Raw genomic sequence first — 22502 nt, forward strand, 5'->3', positions numbered from 1 at the left:
TAATGGGTACTCATGTGGACTGTTAAATGCATCCAGCATGAAATGTATGAGTGCTGAAAGGGTGGCTGGTTAGTCTTTGGTGTGTTTTTTTTTTCCCTGCGAGGATTCAGCATTTGGTAGCGTGTACTTGAACACAAAGCTCTTGTTGGAGAACATCACCTCCTCGTGGTCCTTCAGATAACTTGCCATGCTGTAAAAACAAATGTGAATCCACAATTTTTTTGGGGGGGGGGGTGATACGTGCATCCGGATCCAGGATAATTGAAAATCCTGATATACAAAGATCATAGTACAGTACAATATCTTATTACAGCTTCCTGACTTAACTGTACTGTAGTCTGCAACTCTACTGTTTTCACTACACAAAACCTGTTAGTTTTTAGTAAAGGTTCTGAGTATTAAACATAAAAAGAATTTCTCACTACACAAATCAGACAAAAGTCCTGTTCATTCAAATTTTTAAAAAGTGCTGCTGATTGACATTTTTTTTTGTCATGTGGGCAGAGCGCTGATATAAATTGTGTCAACTCATTTATTTTCTTTAAACAAACTAAACAGCAAAATTGAATAAGGAGGAGGCAGACTGTAATGAATCCGTTTTCTTTATCAAACAGTTGTTCATAAATTCAAACCAATTTCAAAGCACACTCTCTTGTATGGCTATTTACAGTTTGGGTTTGTGTTGAAAGGAGATTCTAAGCTGTTATGTGAATGGGTTTATGAGTGTGGTTTCTATATAAAGAAATGAGACAAATTTACTATCTAACAATAACTCAAGTGGTAATATGCTGCTCTAAAATACGATACAAATGGACACTTAAGACACAAATTAGCATAATCGCTAACTAGCTTTGCACTCTGTGCTGAGCAGTAAGGTTTCATTAACAAAGAACACAAACAAATACAACTGGCTAAATTTACTCACCACTGATGGAGACAAACTGGATCTAACAACTTAAAAGACAGTCTAACTCTCAACATTTAGTAATATTATTTATTTGACAATCCAGCAGCACCATCAGTTGCAGCAGTCAGCTCTCTCTCTCTTGCTCTAACAACTGGCACGCACGCAGCCTCGCCTTACACACAAACAAGGACCCAAACGGGACGGCTCATAGTTGCCGGCAAAAATCGCTGATCAATTTAGTTGGCAACTAATTTATCAATCGATTGAATCGATTCGTTGTTGCAGCCTTAGTCTTAAGAAATAAAATACTTTTGGGTAGAATCACTTTAAATAATTAAATGAAAACTACAGGGGTATGATAAGAGAAAAGCACTGTTTTCCGAAATTTCCAGGTTCGCGGTGAATCAGTAACAGGCACACTTTTGCAAAATAGACAATGTTTATTGATTAGAAAATGCAGAATAAATTAGATGTATTGATTATAATCCCACAAGAGCAAGCAACAAGTATCAAAAACAAGCAAAAACAATGGTAACGTGAAGCTAGATTTGAATTTGTCAATCCCAGAATCCCTGCATTATCGTTACAGCACAACCAGGTGTTCCTTTAGCAATGAAAATCGCTTACCTGACAAATGAGCAGGCGCCAACGCTCCGGTAAGGCGGTGAAGGAACAAAGCCAGGTGATCCGTACGTGACCCGCTGGCATACTTCACGGGTCGCCCGGAAATGTCCTGTTGTTGTAGGGACGCGCCACACAGGGGTGGAGGCGGCCAACCTCTGCTCCCAGGCGGCGCGACCCCGTCCAATGACAAAGCTACTTTTGGTTCAGCCCCTCGAAAAAGGGGCTTTTCCTTGCTTCCCAGGTTGTGCTGTCCGGTAGCAGATGTTGTGTTCCTACGGTCAATATTATGAGTGCAAAACAAGTTATCTCGTGAGATTCCCTCCTAACTTAGGGGACTCAAGGTGAAAAACAATAGAAGTTGTTACAGTATGTCACAGAAGCAATCATACATCACAAAGGCATAATGTAATATTTTCCCCCATCAAGCACAGAGCTTTATAAAACCTTAATTAGAAAGGTTAAGGATAAAGATAAGAAAAAAATAACAAAACCTTGCGCCACATATGTGGACATCACATTTTGGGGTACGCAGGCCACAATATCAACATTTAAGTACATAAGTACATGACTCAAAAAGTGATGTGAACCCCAGATCTTTATTTATATCAGTATAAATGTTTTTTTGTTTTTTTTTTCTAGGGTGAAGGCCTGTCATAGACTTCATAACCTACTGGCATGACACGGGAAACGGGGCCTATTTTCAAAAACTTCAAACATTTTCAAAACCAAAGCTGCTACCGACCTAAAACCAAAACAGGCACCTACCTATATATAGTCTCCATGAGCAGCGGCATGAAAAAAATTCAAAGTCGTCCGCTAATAAAATCCTGATTATTTTTATGTAAATATAACAAAACTTAAAATGGCTATAAAATTCTCAGATTTTACACTAGATGCACAAAAATCTCCAAATGCAGAGGTAATCACCTATATTTTCAGGATCAGTAGCAATATTTAGTAGGGTTGTTCCGATCGTGTTTTTTTGCTCCCGATCCGATCCCGATCGTTTTAGTATCTGACGATCCCGATATTTCCCGATCCGATTGCTTTTTTTTGCTCCCGATTCAATTCCAATCATTCCCGATAATTTTTCCCTATCATATACGTAGGTGGAAGCTTCTCCCCTCTTTGGTCCCTGTATGCACGTATCCTACCTACCACGCAACAGCTGGCACCCGAACATTTTTCCTGGATCGTCAGTCAAGTAAGGGATCCGTCTTATTTTCTGGATCCGACGGTTCCACTGCGGCTGATCAGTTAAAATAATTTTACAAATTTTATTAAAACGAAAACATTAAGAGGTTTTTATATCAAATTATTATAACTCTCAACTAACATTTATCTTGTCTTAAAGATCGAGGATCACTTTAACTTAAATCTGTCGAAGAATTAAGCTAGTCCGTTAGCTTTGTTATGATAAGGGTGCCGCCACAATGGCGTTTTCCCTTCAAAATTCTTGTTAATAAATGCTTAAATTACTAAATCACTTCTTTATAGATATGGACATAAAACAGTCTCGATTCCTGCTTCAAAGCAAAAACCAGGCAGTTATTTTACATAAACTTGTCAAAGAATGACGCAAATGGCTCCCATTGATTTTTTTTTCACGACGTTTCAAAATGTATGCATTGTACGAAAACTATAATAATTACCTTGAATCCAAATACAAATACAAATCACTCCTGAGACAATCCTTGTCAGTATGCGTTCTAGATTTCTTACTTTTTGAAGGTTATTCCAAACGCAGCATATGTGATAGTCATTCCCACATACGTACTTCTAATAAATGAGGCTGACTCACATAGCCCCCTACGGGAGGGCGGTGTGCAGAGAATACCTCAAGTGACTCGTCAAGTAAATTATGATTAAAGATGCCGATCGATCGGGTCCGATCACGTCATTTTCAAAGCATCGGAATCGGCAAAAAAATAGCGGACATGCCTTTTTTAAATATATATATATATTTTTTTAATTTAAATCGTTTTCTAATTGTATTTCACGTTACAGACAAAATGTCTTACACTCATCCACAATAGTTTTGGCTTAAAGTAGGGCTATCAAATTTATTGCGTTAACGGCGGTAATTAATTTTTTAAAATTAATCACGTTAAATAATTAACGCATGTTCTGCACGACCCACTCACGCATTGTCGCGTCCAATCTATAAAGACGCCGATTTACCGATAGATAGCGCTAAAAGGCAGCGTGTAATGAGTAGATATAATTTTGACAGCCTTTGGAGCCATTTTTTATGTGGCTAATGCCTTACAATACCTTTCTCAGCAATTAAAAATAACGTGGGAGGCAATGTGGGGAAGAAAGGTAGTAATTGATCATTTTCTCAACACCATATGTTCTTTCTCAACGCAGAGAAGATATATCAATTGGTACCCCTACGCACAGTCATGGTTGCACTTCCCATCATGCATTTGGGCAGAAGTTAAATGGCTGCAGTATCATTTACTGAAAGCTCAACAAATATACTAGATGGCAATATTTAGTCACAATATACGAAGTCACATTTATCCTATAAGAAGTACAAGTCTTTCCATCCGTGGATCCCTCTCACAGAAAGAATGTTAATAATGTAAATGCCATCTTGAGGATTTATTGTCATAATAATCAAATACAGTACTTATGTACTGTATGTTGAATGTATATATTTGTCCGAGTTTTATTCATTTTTTTCTTAATGCATTGCCAAAATGTATATGATCGGGAAAAATTATCGGGAATGATTGGAATTGAATCGGGAGCAAAAAAAAAAGCAATCGGATTGGGAAATATCGGGATCGGAAGATACTCAAACCAAAACGATCGGGATCGGATCGGGAGCAAAAAAACATGATCGGAACAACCCTAATTATGATGGTTGGACATCTAGCACCATCAATCAATCAATCAATCAATCAATCAATCAATCAGGGGTTTGAGTGGAAGATTGCTTCTACTGGCGAGGGCGTAGGGACAAATGTAATATATCTTGTTGGAAAAAGCAAATAAACAGTCCTGCCATTTTGTCCCACAGCTTGATGAAAGCCCCTTCATCAATGGCAAGGTCGTGCAAAAGATCACAATTGTGCCCACCGTCAACCTGACCGTCTCATGCAGCGTGTACAATGAGTTTGGTGCGGATACGCGGGACATAACTGTGTCTCCTCGTAAGTACGGCACAATCTGTCAGACAGTGTCATTCACTAACCAACTCTCATCTTGCTTTCCTGCCACCCTCGACACAGCTAACCAACTCTTCGCATGCTGACCAGATATGACACAAATCGTGCTTACTTTCACTTTCTTTTGTAGCTTTCTTTTTCTATGACTGGAAATTTTTGGCGGGGGAAAAATGCAAGGAATGAAACACAATGGGCAAAAGTATTAAGGCAGAACAAACACAGGAACTGACCATGGAAGAAAATGTTGTATTATCTCTTCAGGTGATCCCAAAAGCCTTTGTCCCCTCCTGGTGGGGTTATTTCATTGTGATGTGTAATATGATTAACTAATTGGCTGCCCTTCCCAGTTCAAATGAATTGGACATGGATCACAGTCAATGGCGGCCAATGAGTTAAATTATGGAGGAAAAAAAACTGTGTAGGGAATGTAAAAAAAAATTTTTTTTTTTTTTAATTGGAGGTAATGCTAGGGGCCCACTGATCACAACTTTCTGGCCAATCACCGATTTTTGAAAAAGTCTGACGTACCCATCTTGACTTTTGCTGACTCAGATTGTTTTCATTCACTGCGTGCACCTCTGACATTTTATTGTAAAACGGTGACCATTATCTATGAAAAAATAAAAGTTTGTAACTAGAGATGTCCCGATCGATCGGGTCCGATCACGTCATTTTCAAAGTATCGGAATCGGCAAAAAAAATATCGGACATGCCTTTTTTTAATATATATATATGTATATATATATATATTTTTTTTTTTATTAAATCGTTTTTTAATTGTATTTAACGTTACAGACATAATATGTTACACTCATCCAGAGTCCTTAGTTTAGGCTTAAGGTAGGGTTATCAAATTTATCCCAATAACGGCGGTAATTAATTTTTTCAAAAATGTATCACGTTAAAATATTTAACGCAATTAATGCATGCGCTGCACTATCCACTCACGCATTGTCGCGCTCAATCTGTAATGGCGCCGTTATATCTATATAGAGAGATTAAAGGCAGCGTAAAATGAGTAGAGTGAATTTTGGAAGCCTTTGGAGCCTCTTCTTAATTGGCCTTACAATCCCTCTCCCTACAATTACAGATATCGTGGGAAGCAATGTGGGGTTGCAAGGTAGTAATTGATCTTTTTCTTAACACCCTATGTTATTTCCCAACGCAGAGAAGATATATCAATTGGTAGCACTACGCACAGTCATGGTTGCACTTCCCATCATGCATTTGGGCAGAAGTTAAATGGCTGCGGTATCATTTACTGAAAGCTCAACAAATACACTAGATGGCAATATTTAGTCACAATATACAAAGTCACATTTATCCTTCAAGAATTACAAGTCTTTCTATCCGTGGATCCCTCTCAAAGAAAGAATGTTAATAATGTAAATGCCATCTTGAGGATTTATTGTCATAATGAACAAATACAGTACTTATGTACTGTATGTTGAATGTATATAATCGTCCGAGTTTTATTCATTTTTATTCTTAAAGCATTGCCAAAATGTATATGATCGGGAAAATTTATCGGGAATGATTGGAATTAAATCGGGAGCAAAAAAAAAAAAGCAATCGGATCGGGAAATATTGGGATCGGCAGATACTCAAACTAAAACGATCGGGATCGGATCGGGAGCAAAAAAACATGATCGGAACAACCCTATTTGTAACTGTTCTCCTGAAAAAAAAAAAAAATCTTTCCAAATCCAAAAATTCAAAATCCAATTCTTTCTTCTACATCGTAATTTCATTACTCCCCAAAAAAAAAAAAAAAAAACCAACAGGATTTTGCTTCTCAGAACTAAAATCACAAGGTTTAAGGAAATTGATTAATTCATTTTCTGGAGGAGAGAACTACTAAGTTAAATCAAATTTATTTCTATAGCCCTTTACAAAAACCCGAAAGGTCATCAAAGTGCTTTACAACAACGATAAATATAGTTCATGATAAATAAAAGGTTATACAATGACATTGAGAAAAAAAACGAAAACAAAGCAACGCATCGCGATAAAAGTCAAAACAGCAAATACAACAATAAAACAGATCAAATTTGAAAACACTAAAACCCTTAAGAAATAAAATTAGGCTACACTGTTAGACTTTTCATTGTATTTTTACTAGGGTTGGGAATCTCTGGCATGAAGCCGATTCGATATGTATCTAGATACAGAGGTTACGATTCGATTAAAAAAACGATACATTTTTAAGGCCGAGCGATTCGATACAGTTTAAGAACGATACGGTTCGATACAGAGTGAAAACGATACGATAGTAAACATGTGTTGTGTGTGTTCGTACAGTATTTTAAACATATAAAAAAGACCACATTTCTAATAGCAAAATTAACAAAATTTCATACCAATGTTATGTTATATTTTATTTTTTTGAAAAAAAAATACAAAATAAACAAGCAGGCTTGTTCCGATCATGTTTTTTTGCTCCCGATCCGATCCCGATCGTTTTAGTTTGAGTATCTGCCGATCCCGATATTTCCCGATCCGATTGCTTTTTTTTGCTCCCGATTCAATTCCAATCATTCCCAATATTTTTTCCCGATCATATACATTTTGGCAATGCATTATGAAAAAAATGAATAAAACTCGACGAATATATACATTCACCATACAGTACATAAGTACTGTATTTGTTTATTATGGCAATAAATCCTCAAGATGGCATTTACATTATTAACATTCTTTCTGTGAGAGGGATCCACAGATAGAAAGACTTGCGACTTTGTATATTGTGACTAAATATTGCCATCTAGTGTATTTGTTGAGCTTTCAGTAAATGATACTGTAGCCATGCCCAAATGCATGATGGGAAGTGGAACCATGACTGTGCGTAGTGCTACCAATTGATATATCTTCTCTGCGTTGGGAAAAAACATACTGTGTTAAGAAAAAGATCAATTGCTACCTTGCTTCCCCACATTGCTTCCCATGATATTTCTAATCATAGGGAGAGGGATTGTAAGGCTTTAGCCAATTAAAAAAAGGCTCCAAAGGCTGCCAAAATTCACTCTACTCATTTTACGCTGCCTTTAATCTCTATATAGATAAAACGGCGCCATTACAGATTGAGCGCAACAATGCGTGAGTGGATCGTGCAGCGCAATCATTCATTCATTCATTCATTTTCCATGCCGCTTTTCCTCACGAGGGTTGCGGAGGTGCTGGAGCCTATCCCAGCTAACTACGGGCAGTAGGCAGGGGACACCCTGAACTGGTCGCCAGCCAATCAGCGCAATCATTAATTGCGTTAAATATTTTAACATGATACATTTTTGAAAAAATTAATTACCGCCGTTATAGGGATAAATGTGATAACCCTACCTTAAGCCTAAACTAAGGACTCTGGATGAGTGTAACATATTATGTCTGTAACGTTAAATACAACTAGAAAACGATTTAATCAAAAAATATACTGTATATATATTAGAAAAAGGCATGGCCGATATTTTTTTGCCGATCGGGACATCTCTAATTACAACCTAACATCACACAATAGTTAATGGAATTTTGAACCAAACCTTTAGCCACTAAACTGAAAGCATCCAATTGTCCAGAGTGGCTTGTTTGGATCAATGTTAGTTTCATAGTGTCTGTTTTGTTTATTGATTGTGGTTTGTCTTAATTCTTTCGTCCATCACGTAATCAAACACAACTGATACCTGCATGCCACTGTCTCATCCGAAGCCTTTGTCCCGGTACCGGTTCATCCTCTTCTCTGGTTGGACTTTTCTGCATGCAGAAAGGAGACTTGAAATAGCGCTAGACGTCCTTTTTGCCTTGGCTAGACGTTAATTTACATTTCATATCTGATTTCAGTATTTGAGGAGGTGAGAATTGATAAGTGAGGTAAGTAGCAGACGTCTTCTTACTTGTTGGAGTTTGGGAAAGCGACTAAAGCCAAATGTTCTATGAAAGGAATAAATAAATGTGGTCTACTGATAGAGTGAAGGAGCGGTGCCACCAAGTTCTTGGCAAACATGACCCATTATTCTGCTGCCTCATGAGAAAATGTCATCAACAGAGGATGGCTGCCATTAACGTAAACCTCAGCAACTAGTAATCATGTACAGTGGCGATGTTTCCATTCAGCCCACACGTTTAGCGCTCAACATCCTATTTGTGGTGAGAAAGTCAGCACTGTGTACGTCATCTGTGTGACTCTCCGCATTGTTTTCTGGCGCACAGACCAGTCGGAGGACGTCGATAAAACCCAGTTGGTGATCAGAGTGGTGGTCGGCCTTTTTATCTTCACCATGGTCATTGGGCTGGCCTATGGAATTTGCCAGAGAAATTCCAGGTGAGTCACTGTGTTGCTGAATTTTACAGTCAATATACTTACAAATACCTTTTATGGACTGTAAATTTAGGCTCTCTGAAAACTTAGCCTTTCTTTGAAGAGCCATGATCAAAAATTTCCTCTCACTCAAAGGTAGATAGAGCAAGCCATTATTAATGGCGTACCGCATGCATGCTGTTTTTAGACCGTGACGTCGCATCGTAAAGCCGAAGTGGGACATTATAGACCTGCCCTCGCATAGAAACAACGTAATTTGTGCCACTTTTCTACGGTAACCTTTCAAAAACAAACATGCCGATCAAGCACCGCTGATATGGAACTTGTAGAAACGACTTACGATATATGAAGGATGTTTTCTTCATACGTTTCCCGAAACCAAAAACTCGGAGGAAAAAATGTGAAGAATGGATGAACTTGCGCGGACGTTTAACGCCAGCAACGTGAAGCCATTCACATTTCATATGCAGTAAACATTTTGTTGGGCTGGCATGGGCTTTCAGAGGACAAAGAGGTAAGCCATTTTTATATTTTTAACTTATTTTTTTTAGCGTAACGTTCTTCTGCTTCTGTCTGACAATGAATGTCCTGAAAAGAATTACAATGGTATCTGACTGCCACTGTCACCGTTTGTTATATATAAAACAACTTTAGTAAGGAGGAAGTGTAAATAAATTATAGAATTAAGATTTGTTATCAATGAAAAAATTAAAAGTGTTTGTCGGCTGTCACTGAGTAGCATTTGCGATGGCTACACAAAGCTAACTAAATTACCCCCAAGAATGGTAAGAGACGTAGGACACCCAGAGGATATATAAGAAAGACAGGGCTGATGGTAAAGGATAGCTTGTTGAAACAGGGGAATGTCATTGTCAGTCGCGTCGATAAAAAACTAAGGCTATGCTTATGTCGGCTGGGTTTTTTTCGTCTTTTTCAGTCTTTGACGCTCAAACCATCTCTTTAACTGAACATTTTTATGTTCTTCCACATCTTTGCCAGTCAATTTGGCACCAGGCACATCCTTTTTGGAGAGAATTGGTAGGTTTAGCTCTGTAAACATCTCCTTCGTACACGATTTCCATTCATTTCCTATTAGGGACAACTGGTGGCTTGTCCCTACTTAGCAACAGTAGCAAATGTTATGAATATTGATGAACAGAAGTGACGTGTTGCTTGCGGTACGCCATTATAAGCATGAAAACAAAATGTAATTGGTGACACTAGTATTGTCGGGAAACCAGAAGCATTTTTTAATGATATGAGCTGATATTAACATTGATTGTGAGCCACTTTGATAAATGCCTTCAATGTGAATCCAGTAGAGGGCATAGTCTAGTACAGGGGTGTCCAAACTTTTTGCAGGGGGGGCCAGATTTGGTGTGGTAAACATGTGGGGGGCCGACCTTGGCTGACGTCCTTTATGTTGAACAATATATTTAAGCAAATTTTAGCGAGCCGTTATGTGTGTCACATTTGCTTTATTTATTTTTTTAATTAATAATTTGAACAATCTCGCAACTAGCCTTTGTGGCTAAGCTTTCGACTCTCGGGCTCTTGCGAAACACTGCTGCTGTAACATTAAACTAGCTTTAAGTTGCTTCAATTTCTCATACGTATCTTCCCTGTAATCTTGTCGTACCGCGTGTCTTGTTTGGTAAAATCGCCATACATTGAACTCTTTAAAAACAGCGACTGTGTCTTTGCAAATGAGGCAGACACAGTTGTTGCGTATTTTAGTGAAGAAATGGTCCAATTTCCACCTACCCTTAAAGCGTCGGCCTTCTCAGTCAACTTTCTTTTTTTCGTTGATGGTCGCCATTTTTGAAAATTGGGAGTAAAAGGTCACACGGGGTAATGTTGCTTGGAGTAATGCTGCATTATAGTGGGTAAATGAGGAGCAGCATTTAGTGTGTAAACTATCTCATATGTTGGTAGCAGTACTGCTGACCAATTTATTAAGTCTGTGTGCTGGCCAGTCTTTTATTTTCTGACAGAGGCAGCGGGCCGGACGAAATTTGACAATGACACGTATCTGGCCCCCAAACTGCACTTTGGAAATGGCTGGTCTATTACAACAGCTAAGCTTATTGACAATCAGCTGTCAGCTAAGACAGATGCTTACCATTTGTCATGTAAGGAGACCATTTGTATTCATGGTGCAAAAATTAAATGAACAATAAATGATTAAAAAATAATAATTAAAAACCCATTACACATAACTACTACGTTAACAGAAAGACATACTCACTAAGAAAACGGATAAGAAATGAAATACAAAACATTGTGCAAAATGTATCTTGGGAATTGCCATTACATTACCATGTCCTTTGACTGCCTGCCTGTATTTTTAATGCTATAGTCGCCCCCAAGTGGCTCTTCTAGGTATCTGCTGTAAACGTGATTTAATTGAGACTGTTTCCATTTATTTAACAATGGACATTGTTTCATTTCAATTAATTTTCTACAACTTCTGTTGAAGTTGTTATCTTATTTTTCAAAGAGTATTTTATTTGGAAAAAAATAAAGTTGTGACATTTATCATTATTAAAGCATCCGGGGGGGCATCACAATACAGTAGCGTACCGCACGAATGCTATTTATAGACCGTGACATTGCATCGTAAAGCGGAAATGGGACATTATAGGCACGCCCTCGCATACAAACCATTATAATTTTGCTAGTTTTCGTCGGTAATCTTTCAAAAACGAAGATGCCGATCAAGCACTGCTGATATGGAACTTGTAGAAACGACTCTAGACATTACGACATACGAAGGATGTTTTCTTCATACGTTTCCCGAAACCAAAAACTCGTTGGAAAAAAGGTGAAGAATGGATCAACTTGCGCGGACGTTTCATATGCAGTAAACATTTTGTTGGGTTGGCATGGTCCTTCAGAGGACAAAGAGGTAAGCAATTTTGACGTGTTTTACTCATTTTTTTAGCGTGGCGTTTTGCCGTTCTACTTCTGTCTGACAATGAATGACCTGAGAAGAATTAAAATGGTATCTGACTGCCACTGTTACCTTTTCTGTTGTAAAAAAAAAACAACTTTAGTAAGGGGGAAGTGTAAATAAATGATAGAATTAAGATTTGTTATTAATGAAAAAACTACAAATTGAAAAAATTGGCTGTCAACGAGTAGCATTTGCGATCCCTATTCAAAAATAGCAATGTAAATTGCCCAAAAGAACGGTCAGAGACGTAAGACAACCACAGGATATAATACATAAAATAGACAGGGCATGTGGTGGATTGATTGTTGAAACAGGAGATTGTCATTGGCGTAAGAAAAAGGTTTCGATAAAAAGCTAAGGCTAAGCTTAGGTCCGCTCGTTTCTTTTTTCCTGCTTTTCCAGCCCTGGACCTTCAAGCCATCTCTTTAACTGAACATTTGTATGTTCTTCCACATCTTTACCAGTGAATTTGGCACCAGGGGCATCATTTTTGGACAGAATTTGTAGGTTTAGCTTTGTAAACATCTCTTTCGTACACTATTTCCATTCATTTACTATTAGGGACAAACGGGAGCTTGTCCCCCCGTTAGCAACATTAGCTCACGTCATGAAGATTAATGCGCATAATTGATGTGTAGAGTGCGGTACGTCATTAGCAATACAGTGTCACATTAAGCGCACGACCACATACAGCATATCGGGTTGGTATCGGTATCAGATTTTTGGAGTTGGGATATCGGTTATCCGTTAAAAAGTAATTTTCAGACAACTCTACTTAAAATTTTAATTAAAAAAAAAAAAAAAAAAAAAAAAAAAACAGAATGACCTCCCCTTGACTGCGATACTAAAAAGACAAGTCAAACGGGATATTACAAGAAGAATCTTAAACTTTCCTGAGCAAAACCTGGCGCCATCCCTGACTTTTTCTGCTACGGACTTCCGGTTTAGTCAGAACACTAAGAATTGCGGTTGAACTAGACAAAGTTTTAAAATGTCAAAACAAACCTGAAGAACCCACGGATTCTCTAAAAAAAGATTCGGCGTGACGTAGATGACACTCCGGGACTTTCTGTGTTGTGCTTGGTTGTGTGAACTCCTGGAAGCACCTATGTACATATATGCTTGGAAGTGGAATGTTTTGAACAGCGTCCAGCTTCAAAGTGCCAGTGTGGATCTAAGGTAATATGAATATATATATATAATATAATGATAAATAAATAATAATTGTATAATATCTAATAATATAATATAATTGTAATATAATAATACCTGCAATAATGTTACGAATCGGGTTCTAATGCGGCTGACCTTTTTTGCTGTACCTGAACGCACCGCGGGGCTGACGTGACGGTGAGCGAGAGAGCGCTATTTTATTTTCTGTTTCTATCCTGGCGTCAACAGCAGCGGAAACTAGGTGAATTGATGGAATAAATGATTAGAAACCTGACAAAGCTGGCAATTTCTTTGGCGATGTTACCGCAATAAGAACTGTCACCTTTACTTATAAAGAGTGGCGAACGGAGGAGGACCGCCGGCCGAGATCGACATTTTACGGCCCTATTGTCGACCCAGTTCATGGTTGCGCACACCACGCTTATATTTTGCTATAATTCACATCTTCATTTCAATGGTTAGCATCACCTTTTTCTTTTTTTTCTCCACCTGCACTATCCTTTTTGGATCCAGTGTTGTTTTTTATCGCACAAGAAAGTCATCCACGCGTCCGTCTGCGGTGCTGTCATGCCATCGTATTTCAAGCATGTCGTCGGAAAAGATAGTGTGTCGAAGTGATCGTACGCCGATGTAGTACCACTGGACACATCTTGACACTGTTCGTGTTCAATCAACTGTTTAAGCTCAGTTGTTGTTGGTAGCGTTTAAAAGCTCAGGTTTAAAGAAGTTCTAAGTATCCATCTTGCCTCCTCACGTGCAGTTTTGGCTAAGCAAAGCATAGGATAGTCTCTAAAGTGCTAGTCACATGATCTGTTCGAAAAAATGATTTTGACCCATTATGAAATACCTTGTAGGATTCTTGTTCATTTCATTCATTTTTGTTGTTTGTTTTATTGCTTTACAGACAACATTTTAACGGCTATGTCTTTGTTTTAAATGGGAAGTTTTGACAATAGGCTTAATCTTGGAGCAGGGGTTTAATGAGCCGTTGTAGTTGATTTGAACAAACTCCGTGCAGTTTGTCAGTTATTTGTTAGTTTCAGGGATTCGGAGTGGCTAAGCTATACACTCAAAAAAATGGGGTGCTGAACTGACATAAAAAAAAAATGAAGGACAGATAATATTGCTTTCCTTCAGCATTTAGCAATTGTGTTCTTTTAACATAAAGCACACATGTCTAGCCAACATTAGGCACTCATGTTGCGTGAAAATAACGCACTCTTGTTGAGCCAACATAAGGCACTCATGTTCACCCCAAAATACATGTTGAAGCGACATACATACAAGAAATACATATTTGTACCTCATTAAATTGCTTTCCTTTAGTATTTAGCAATTGTGTTCTTTTAACATAAAGCACACATGTTGAGCCAACATAAGGCACAACTATGGCTGTCAAATTTATAGGGTTAACGGGCGGTAATGACTTTTTTTAATTAATCATGTTTAAATATTTAACGCATGCCCGAAGCGACCCACTCACGCATTGCCGCTAACAGACTACAATGGCGCCGTTTAACGTATATACAGAGCTAAGAGGCAGTGACAAGTGAGTGGAGTGGATACAGGTATTCATTTGGACCGTGCTTTTAATTGGCAAAAGCTTTGACATCTCTCCCAAAACAATTATTACTATTGAACCGAGCGAGCTTTTTCTTAATACCCTGCATTGTACACAATGCAGAGAAGATATAGCATTTGCAGCCACCACACACAGTCATGGTTGTGAGATGTCATTTCTTATCATGCATTTGGGCAGAACAGTTTAGTCACTACAGTATCATTTACTGAAAACTCAACAAATACACTAGATGGCAATATTTAGTCACAATATACAAACTCACATTTATCCTTTAAGAATCTATCCGTGGATCCATTTCACAGAAAGAATGTTAATGATGTTAATGCCATCTTGTGGATTTACTGTTATAATAAACAAATACACTACTTATGTACAGTATATTGAATGTATATATCAGTCTTGTCTTATCTTTCTATTCCAACAATAATTTACAGAAAAATATGGCATATTTTAGACATGGTTTGAATTGCGATTAATTACAATGAATTCATTTCTAAGCTGTGATTAACTCGATTAAAAATTTTAAGCGTTTGACAGCCCTAATTTTAACGTCAATGGCTGTCAATGGCATCAATTTACAGTATATATGCCTCAATGGAATCCAGTACATTGGCATCAATAGTAGCGACATTCGTGATAGTCAATGGCACGGACGTACATAGCTGTCAGTGGTATTGACTTACTTAGGCGCCACTTCAATGGCAATGGGCTGTAATGGTAAGTGGTCAAAAATACAACCACCTATGTTTTCCTGTCATTGAAAATGAAGGGAAAATGTTTGCCATTAAAATTAATGGAATTCCGGTCATTTTGATATTTAAACGGTGCCGGTCGGTCAAACCGTTTGGAGTCCCCAGTGCGCAGAAAAAACATGGATAATAAGATTATGAAAGAAAGAAAGAAAAATAAAGTTGAGGAATTTTACTAGCTGGGCCTGTGCCTTGCAAAGCCCCATCTTATTTTAAAAAAAAAATCACTTTTCACAAACAAAATAATAATTAAATGGTGACGGGTATTGGGCTGGCCGGCTCTACCAATGAGGTTTCACTTATTTTTTCAGGGAGTTGGCAACCCTACTTTTAAATCTCGCGAGAAATGACGAGACTATTGCAATTGGTTGGAAAGGCACGTTAACATTATGTTGCATCAACATGATCTAATCTAGCTACTCATTCATTGTTCACATTTATGTATGGACTGCATGATTTAATCATGCTCACCTTGGAACCATGATGTGTTCCTGCTGAAGATGCATATTGTCTTTTAGTAAACTTTACAACCTACTGGAGTCTTTTTTTTTTTTTGAGTGTATAGCGCGAGTCAATGGTGGTTGAAATCAACTCCATCGACTAATTAAACCTCTGCTAACTCAAAGATTAAGCCTTATATGAAAAGTTCAATTACATTTTTTTGTTGTCATTTTTGTTGAGGCAGCAAAAGAAGAAAAATTGGCAAAAAAAATCACTGATAAGTACTTTTAAAGTGACTTAGTTACTTTTTTAGGCGTACTCCGTAATTAAATGACTTTTTTTAGGTAATCCGTGACAACACTGGCCACCACATGAAAAAAACTTTTTTTATTACACCGTCCCTTGTACTGTATATAGTTTCTTTTGTTGTCTTTTTCACATACGTTTCTTTATTGAATAGGAAGCTTTTTTGTGCAAAAAAATGACTTGTGTTGTGCATCATCACCCATTCATCATCAGCAATATGACAATTATAGCTCCATACATACAAGAAACGATGCAACTAAATATTCAGAGAGATTGAGACAGCTGTTCTTTCTCAATGCTGTAATGTCAGACAGACCTCCGCAAACAGGCAGCCCTGCCCTGCAAACACTCAAGATGCTAATTGGAGCAATCCAACCCTGTGGGTTTGCGAGTGTGAATGGAATGACTAATGAGGACCTCAATGCTCACAAAAGATATGCTGATTAGAGTCAGATGATCCTTCGCTGGATACAAAAGTGATTTGTATCAACTTTGGTAGATCTACTAAATTTACATATCGGATCAGACTAGATGGACGTTCGAACACCAATCGTTTTGTGTCGAGTGTTTTATTGTATCGTTCAGTCGTATCATAAATGTAATGGGTCTTGGACAACCCGTGCCTGAAATGGAACAGGAGGTTGCTCGTTTTAATTCGTGACTAATTGAGGCCCCGTGACACACCCCTGAACTTGAGCCTGTAACATCATAAAAATAATACAAGATGGCGACAAAGCACTCACAAATGCGGCCAACGTGCTGTACCCAACAGGCAAGGCAGCCGGAACCGCGCCGAGAATGAGAACGGTCCCTCTTTCGAGGAGACAAACATGGACACCATCTTAAATCCTGAAGAGTAAACAAACATCTAAGCCACCTGCCATCCTTTCGGAATTTGAAAGGTAAGCGCACAAACACGTACACAATATTGTAACATGAATAACCACAGACATTTTCTTTTCCAGTGAGAACATGGAGCTTTGTACATTTCTCCTCCCTACCTCATCTTTTGGGAAAAGAAAACAATTTATATTACAAACAAGGTAGCTTGGAATTCATTTCAGGGAGAATTTAACGACAAATCCATTTCAACTCTTGGAGAAAAAAAAATGTTTAATGTATGTGATATACATATGTTACTTGACATATTATAGACAGTGTAGCTATGTCGTCTGTTAGCAGTCATGTTTTTTAAGAAGGAACTATTGTTGGTTAGTTGCTGCAAGATAAAGGGTATTATAATACTGTGGGGCTGTGAGATATCAATAGAACCGTTATGTGGCAAGATAACAAATATTAATAAAGCTAACAAAAAAAAAATCACATTCATGAGCAATTATCAAAAATAGATCGAAAATTATGAACATTTCCGAAAGTATTCCGGAAACAGCCGAATGGGGCGGAGACGTCACAACAAGGTAACAAAAGGTCGAGGCGGGTGCCATCGTTGTTTATCGACGAGAGAGTTGCGTTCGTGTTTTGTCAAAAAATCGCTAAAATGGTTCAAACCTGTCATGCTATGTGGTGTACAAATAGCCATTTGTCGCAATGTAGTACTCATGAGTTCCCGAACGCGAGAAAAAGAGCTGGACTAAGCAGACAATGAGTAAAGTTTGTCCGTGCCAACAGGGCTAATTTTGCAGACCCAGCCTCCGGCACGGTTTTGTGTGGTGCGCATTTTACACCTGAAAGCTATTCGAACTATGGACAAATGAAATCAGGTTTTGCTAAGAAATTGCTGCTGAAAGCAGAAGCGGTGCCCACCGTACACACGCAGCCACCTAAATGTCCCGAGATATCAAGAAAGAGGACGATGACTGGCTCTGATGAGACCACCCTACCACCACAGGCTAACCAAAGGAGGGGAGCAGCCAAGCTCGAAATGGCCAGAGTGAGTACTCTTTTATGATAAAAAAACATATCACACATTGGCTATAGGACTGGACACATGTATAAATTATCGCTCGTAAAATATATAGAACAACTCTAATCCCATTCATATTTGTGTCTGTTGGCAGAGCGAAAACCTATGATAGCACAATAAATGATCATTATTCTATACATTATTTTGCAGTCACGGTGTATCAGCTTCACAAAAAGAAATGCAAAACAAACCATTCGGTGATTCTGTTGCCACCGGTGTTTCATCAGTGGGATTGCTCCCCTCAATGATCCTTTCATTAGGCTGCATTGGCTTTCGTTTGGGCTCAAGTTGATAACCCAAAACACCAAAGAAAGGTTCATAACTCTCCTCACCATTAGAAGACCGTTCATTACATCTGATTCGTCGCTGCAACGAGAAACAAAATTGTCCGCTATTATCGCCGCCATTCAGTACTAAGCACTGAGCCGGGTGTTTTCTTGTTGTGACGTCACGCGCACAATACGCTAGATTTCCGGGGTCTCGGCCGCCGGTCGTTTTAGCTTGACAATCGATCCAAATTTCTATCATTTTCTTGGTGTTGCGAGGTGTGTCATTACACAAAGTGGCATGATATGAATCCAAAAGGCATGCGTTTATGGATAAATGATGGAATATTAGCATTTCCCTAGGTTGTTGTAATACCCTTTAAATAACTTACAAGGTATGGCTTTGCTGTTAAAGTTGTGTAGGAAGCGCATCGCGTCTTGTTCAGTCAGCCGTTTTTCGTTTTTGAAATATGAATACGAAATGTTTCGGTTTGTGCATTTGTGTCGTAGAGAAATGGTGGAATATACTAAAGAGTTATTAATTGCTAGAGTGAGGTCTTGGCTAGGGTGACCATATTTTGATTCCCAAAAAAGAGGACACTCGGCCCGGCCTCCAGATACTTGAATTTTACACAAAGTTGACTCAAAGATGCCTATATCACATTAATATATTTAAAGTGTGCCTCCTCCGTCTGGATAGAAAAATTCAGTTTTATTCAAAAACACAAAACATAGGCCTATTGCCATATAGTACATATTATACATTATATGGAAATATTTGTTACTCAACTAGTTACTCAACAGGCTTTATTCTTCCCTAAAAAAATAATCAAAAAAAAACAAAAAAAAGAAACCAATAATGATTTTAAAAATAATAATAATAAAATGCAGACCCATGGAAATGTAGTCCAGTCAATACACACACATAGTAGGCTATGTGCCAACTCAACATTTTTATAAAAAACCATCACGACAACTGTCGTTGACAAATTGTTATTCCCAGTCCATTTTTATTCTCATTCAATGTTCTAGCTTGTGTGCAAACAAGAACCGAAATAAACTGACAAGCTATTCAACCAGCGTGTTTCCAAACGCAGCAGTTCAAAACTACACTGCCCATAATGCCTAGCGCGGCTGAGCTCACTGATAGCTACCCTATTACCCAGTACCGGGAGCCGAGGCAAAATCAAACTGCTCTAAAAGTTTCCAATCATCGGCAGCGCAACGATGCGACATCAAACGGGATTTTACAGATTACTCCAGTACAAATCTCCGACAGAAGTCAACAGTTGCCATTATATACGTATTTAGCGTAAAAAAACTCATCAGAAACACAGCTACTTAGAATATCATACTAACATCCAACCAAATAAACGAACGCAGAACAATTACAAGAGTCATACAATATAAACCCAATATACTAAAGAAGACACGTGATCGACATTAACAGGAGAAACTTAAAGGAAGGTGTACTGTATGGAGCCATGTCTTAAAACTCCTTACTGTAGTCTGATCCCTCGCCAAACCGTCAGTAGATGAAGGTGATTCCCCATGAAACAAAGGGTAAACTGCCAACAAAAAACAAGAAGAAGATCTACTCCTTGTTTCGCCCTTACTAGTAGGAGCCACGTCAACGCAGGCAGGCCCAGCCCCCTAGCAGCTGGAGGGATTCTCTTCAAATTGGTCCCGTGAAAAATTATAAAAACCGGACATTTTCATGAATTTATGAAACTCGGCCGGATGCTCGAGAGAGCACGTAATAAGAGGACTTGTCTGGGCAAAAGAGGACGTTAGGTCACCCTAGTCTTGTCAATCACACACCGTTGATGTTTTTCCAAATGTACCATACGTCGTCAGCTGGCTAGCGCGGCTAGATTTATCCAGTAAGAGAGTTCTGTTTTTTCTGTTCTTCCTGTAAATCTGGTGTCTTTAGTGAGTGATTCATGTTTTAGTTGATGTCTCTGCCAAAGAGTGCCATTGTGAAATATGAGTATTATATTGTTGTCGCTATGAATATTGTACACGATGAAATATTGTCCTGATGCTCAAATGCCCCCCCCCCCCCCCCCCCCCCCCCCGTACTGCATTTTGAACAGCCATGAAAACACGTTTGCAGACTGGAGAAGAAAAGTTCATTTCTGAATTGAAACCATCTATTTGGAAAAATGACCATAGAAAATGAACATTGCCAATGCAAGTATTGTAATTGTATGTTGTGTTTTTTGTACATTTGTTTCAAATAAAGCGTACATTTGGAAACATATGCTCACTGTCTATTTTTTGCTGTTGTTATTTGTTCTACTGTTGGCAACTAATGCATAACAGGGTTTCGCCCAGAAGTTTCCAGAAAATCACAGATTTGTAGGAGGAAAAAATTCCAAATAAAAATGTTACGTTGACAAGAACTTTGAAATTGTAAGTATAAGGTGCTGTTATAAGCCATTTATTGACAATACTTATACAGTGCTGGCTAAAAGTATTTGCACCCCTGCAAGTCTGTCAGGTATACCTCAATTTCTCCCAGAAAATGATTGCAATAACAAATGCTTTGGTAGTAATATCCTCATTTATTTTGCTTCCAATGAAAAAAGACAAAAGAGAATGGGAGGAAAAAATTTAATCATTGATCATTTTACACAAACTCCAAAAATGCGCCGGACAAACGTATTGGCACCCTTTGAAAAATTATGTGACGCTTCTCTAATTTGTGTAATTAACAGCACCTGTTAATTACCTTTGCCATATAACAGGTGGTGGCAATAACTAAATCACACTTGCAGCCCGTTAAATTGGATTAAAGTTGATTCAACCTACTGTATGTCCTGCGTCCTTGTGTGTACCACATTGAACAAGGAGAAAAGAAAGAAGACCAAGGAACTGACTTGAGAAGCAAATTTGTGAGAAGGCATGGTTAATCTCAAGGCTATACTGTAAGTCCATCTCCAAAGACCTCAATGTTCCTGTGTCCACAGAGCGTAGTGTCATCGATAAGTGTAAAGCCCATGGCACTGTGGCTAACCTCCCTAGATGTGGACGGAAAATTGACAAGAGACTTCAACGAAAGATTGTGCGGATGGTGGATAAATATCCTCGACGAACATCCAAACAAGTTCAAGCTGTCCTGCAGTCCGAGGGTACAACAGTGTCAACCCGTATTATCCGTTGGCGTCTGAATGGAAAGGGACTCTATGGTAGGATACCCAGGAAGACCCCACTTAAAAAAGCCAGGCTGGGGTTTGGCAAAACTTACCTGAGAAAGCCAAAAAAGGTTTTTGAAGAATGTTCTCTTCTGGTCAGATGAGATAAAAGTAGAGCTTTTTGGGAAAAGGCATCGACATAGACTTTAGAGGAAAAAAAACTAGGCTTTCAAAGAAAAGAACTTGGTCCCCGCAGTCAAACATGGCGGCGGTTCCCTGATGTTTTTGGGTTGCTTTGCTCCCTATGGCACTGGACTGCTTGACCGTGTACATGGCATTATGAATTCTGAAGACGACCAACACATTTTGAAGCATAATGCAGGGTCCAGTGTGTGAAAGCTGGGTCTCCCTCAGAGGTCTTGGGTCTACCAGCAGGACGATGACCCAAAACACACTTCAAAATGCACTAGAAAATAGTTTGAGAGTGAAGAACTACCCCTCAATGTCAATTTATAATTCTCATTTATTGACAAAGATGAGGGAACCCTGAAGGACAAAAACACAACTACTTAGCCATAGCATACTCACTTGACTAAATAAAAGAAAACAGAACAACAAGTAATGACAAGGCTGATAAAATACATATCTCTATATGTGTATAAACCAAAATGCATCAATATATACATAACTGACACTAGAAGAAAGTAAACTTACAGAAATACGTGTGGAGCACAAATTGCACCATGCAATAGCCTAAACGTCTCATACAACTACTAACTCTCCCACTATTAGGAGGAGTAACATTACTATGGAACGGCCCTGCCTCTCTCTCCAGAGAGAACGCACTGGAGACTTCCAAAGTGGCCAGCAATGAGTCCAGACCTGAATCCCATAGAACACCTGTGGAGAGATCTGAATATGGCAGTTTGGAGAAGGCACCCTTCAAATCTCA

General features: G+C 38.5%; 1 protein-coding gene across 16 annotated transcripts in view; it reads left to right on the forward strand.

The window, feature by feature from the left end:
* LOC130911137 (CD166 antigen homolog A-like) overlaps positions 1-20461 on the forward strand; it is a 164712-nt gene extending 144251 nt beyond the window's left edge. For 14 of the 16 annotated variants that reach the window (XM_057828874.1, XM_057828875.1, XM_057828876.1 and 11 more), the window contains 4 exons: positions 4560-4692; positions 8908-9019; positions 16996-17125; positions 17189-20461. In XM_057828874.1, coding sequence (XP_057684857.1) covers positions 4560-4692; positions 8908-9019; positions 16996-17083 — 333 coding nt within the window. In that variant the 3' untranslated portion in view covers positions 17084-17125; positions 17189-20461. Of the gene's footprint in view, positions 1-4559; positions 4693-8538; positions 9020-16995; positions 17126-17188 lie in introns of those variants that run through there. The other 2 variants (XR_009061979.1, XM_057828891.1) reach the window with 2 other exon arrangements.
* Positions 20462-22502: the final 2041 nt, after the last annotated feature.

Source organism: Corythoichthys intestinalis, unplaced genomic scaffold (assembly GCF_030265065.1).
Source record: "Corythoichthys intestinalis isolate RoL2023-P3 unplaced genomic scaffold, ASM3026506v1 HiC_scaffold_23, whole genome shotgun sequence".
Lineage (NCBI taxonomy): Eukaryota > Metazoa > Chordata > Actinopteri > Syngnathiformes > Syngnathidae > Corythoichthys > Corythoichthys intestinalis.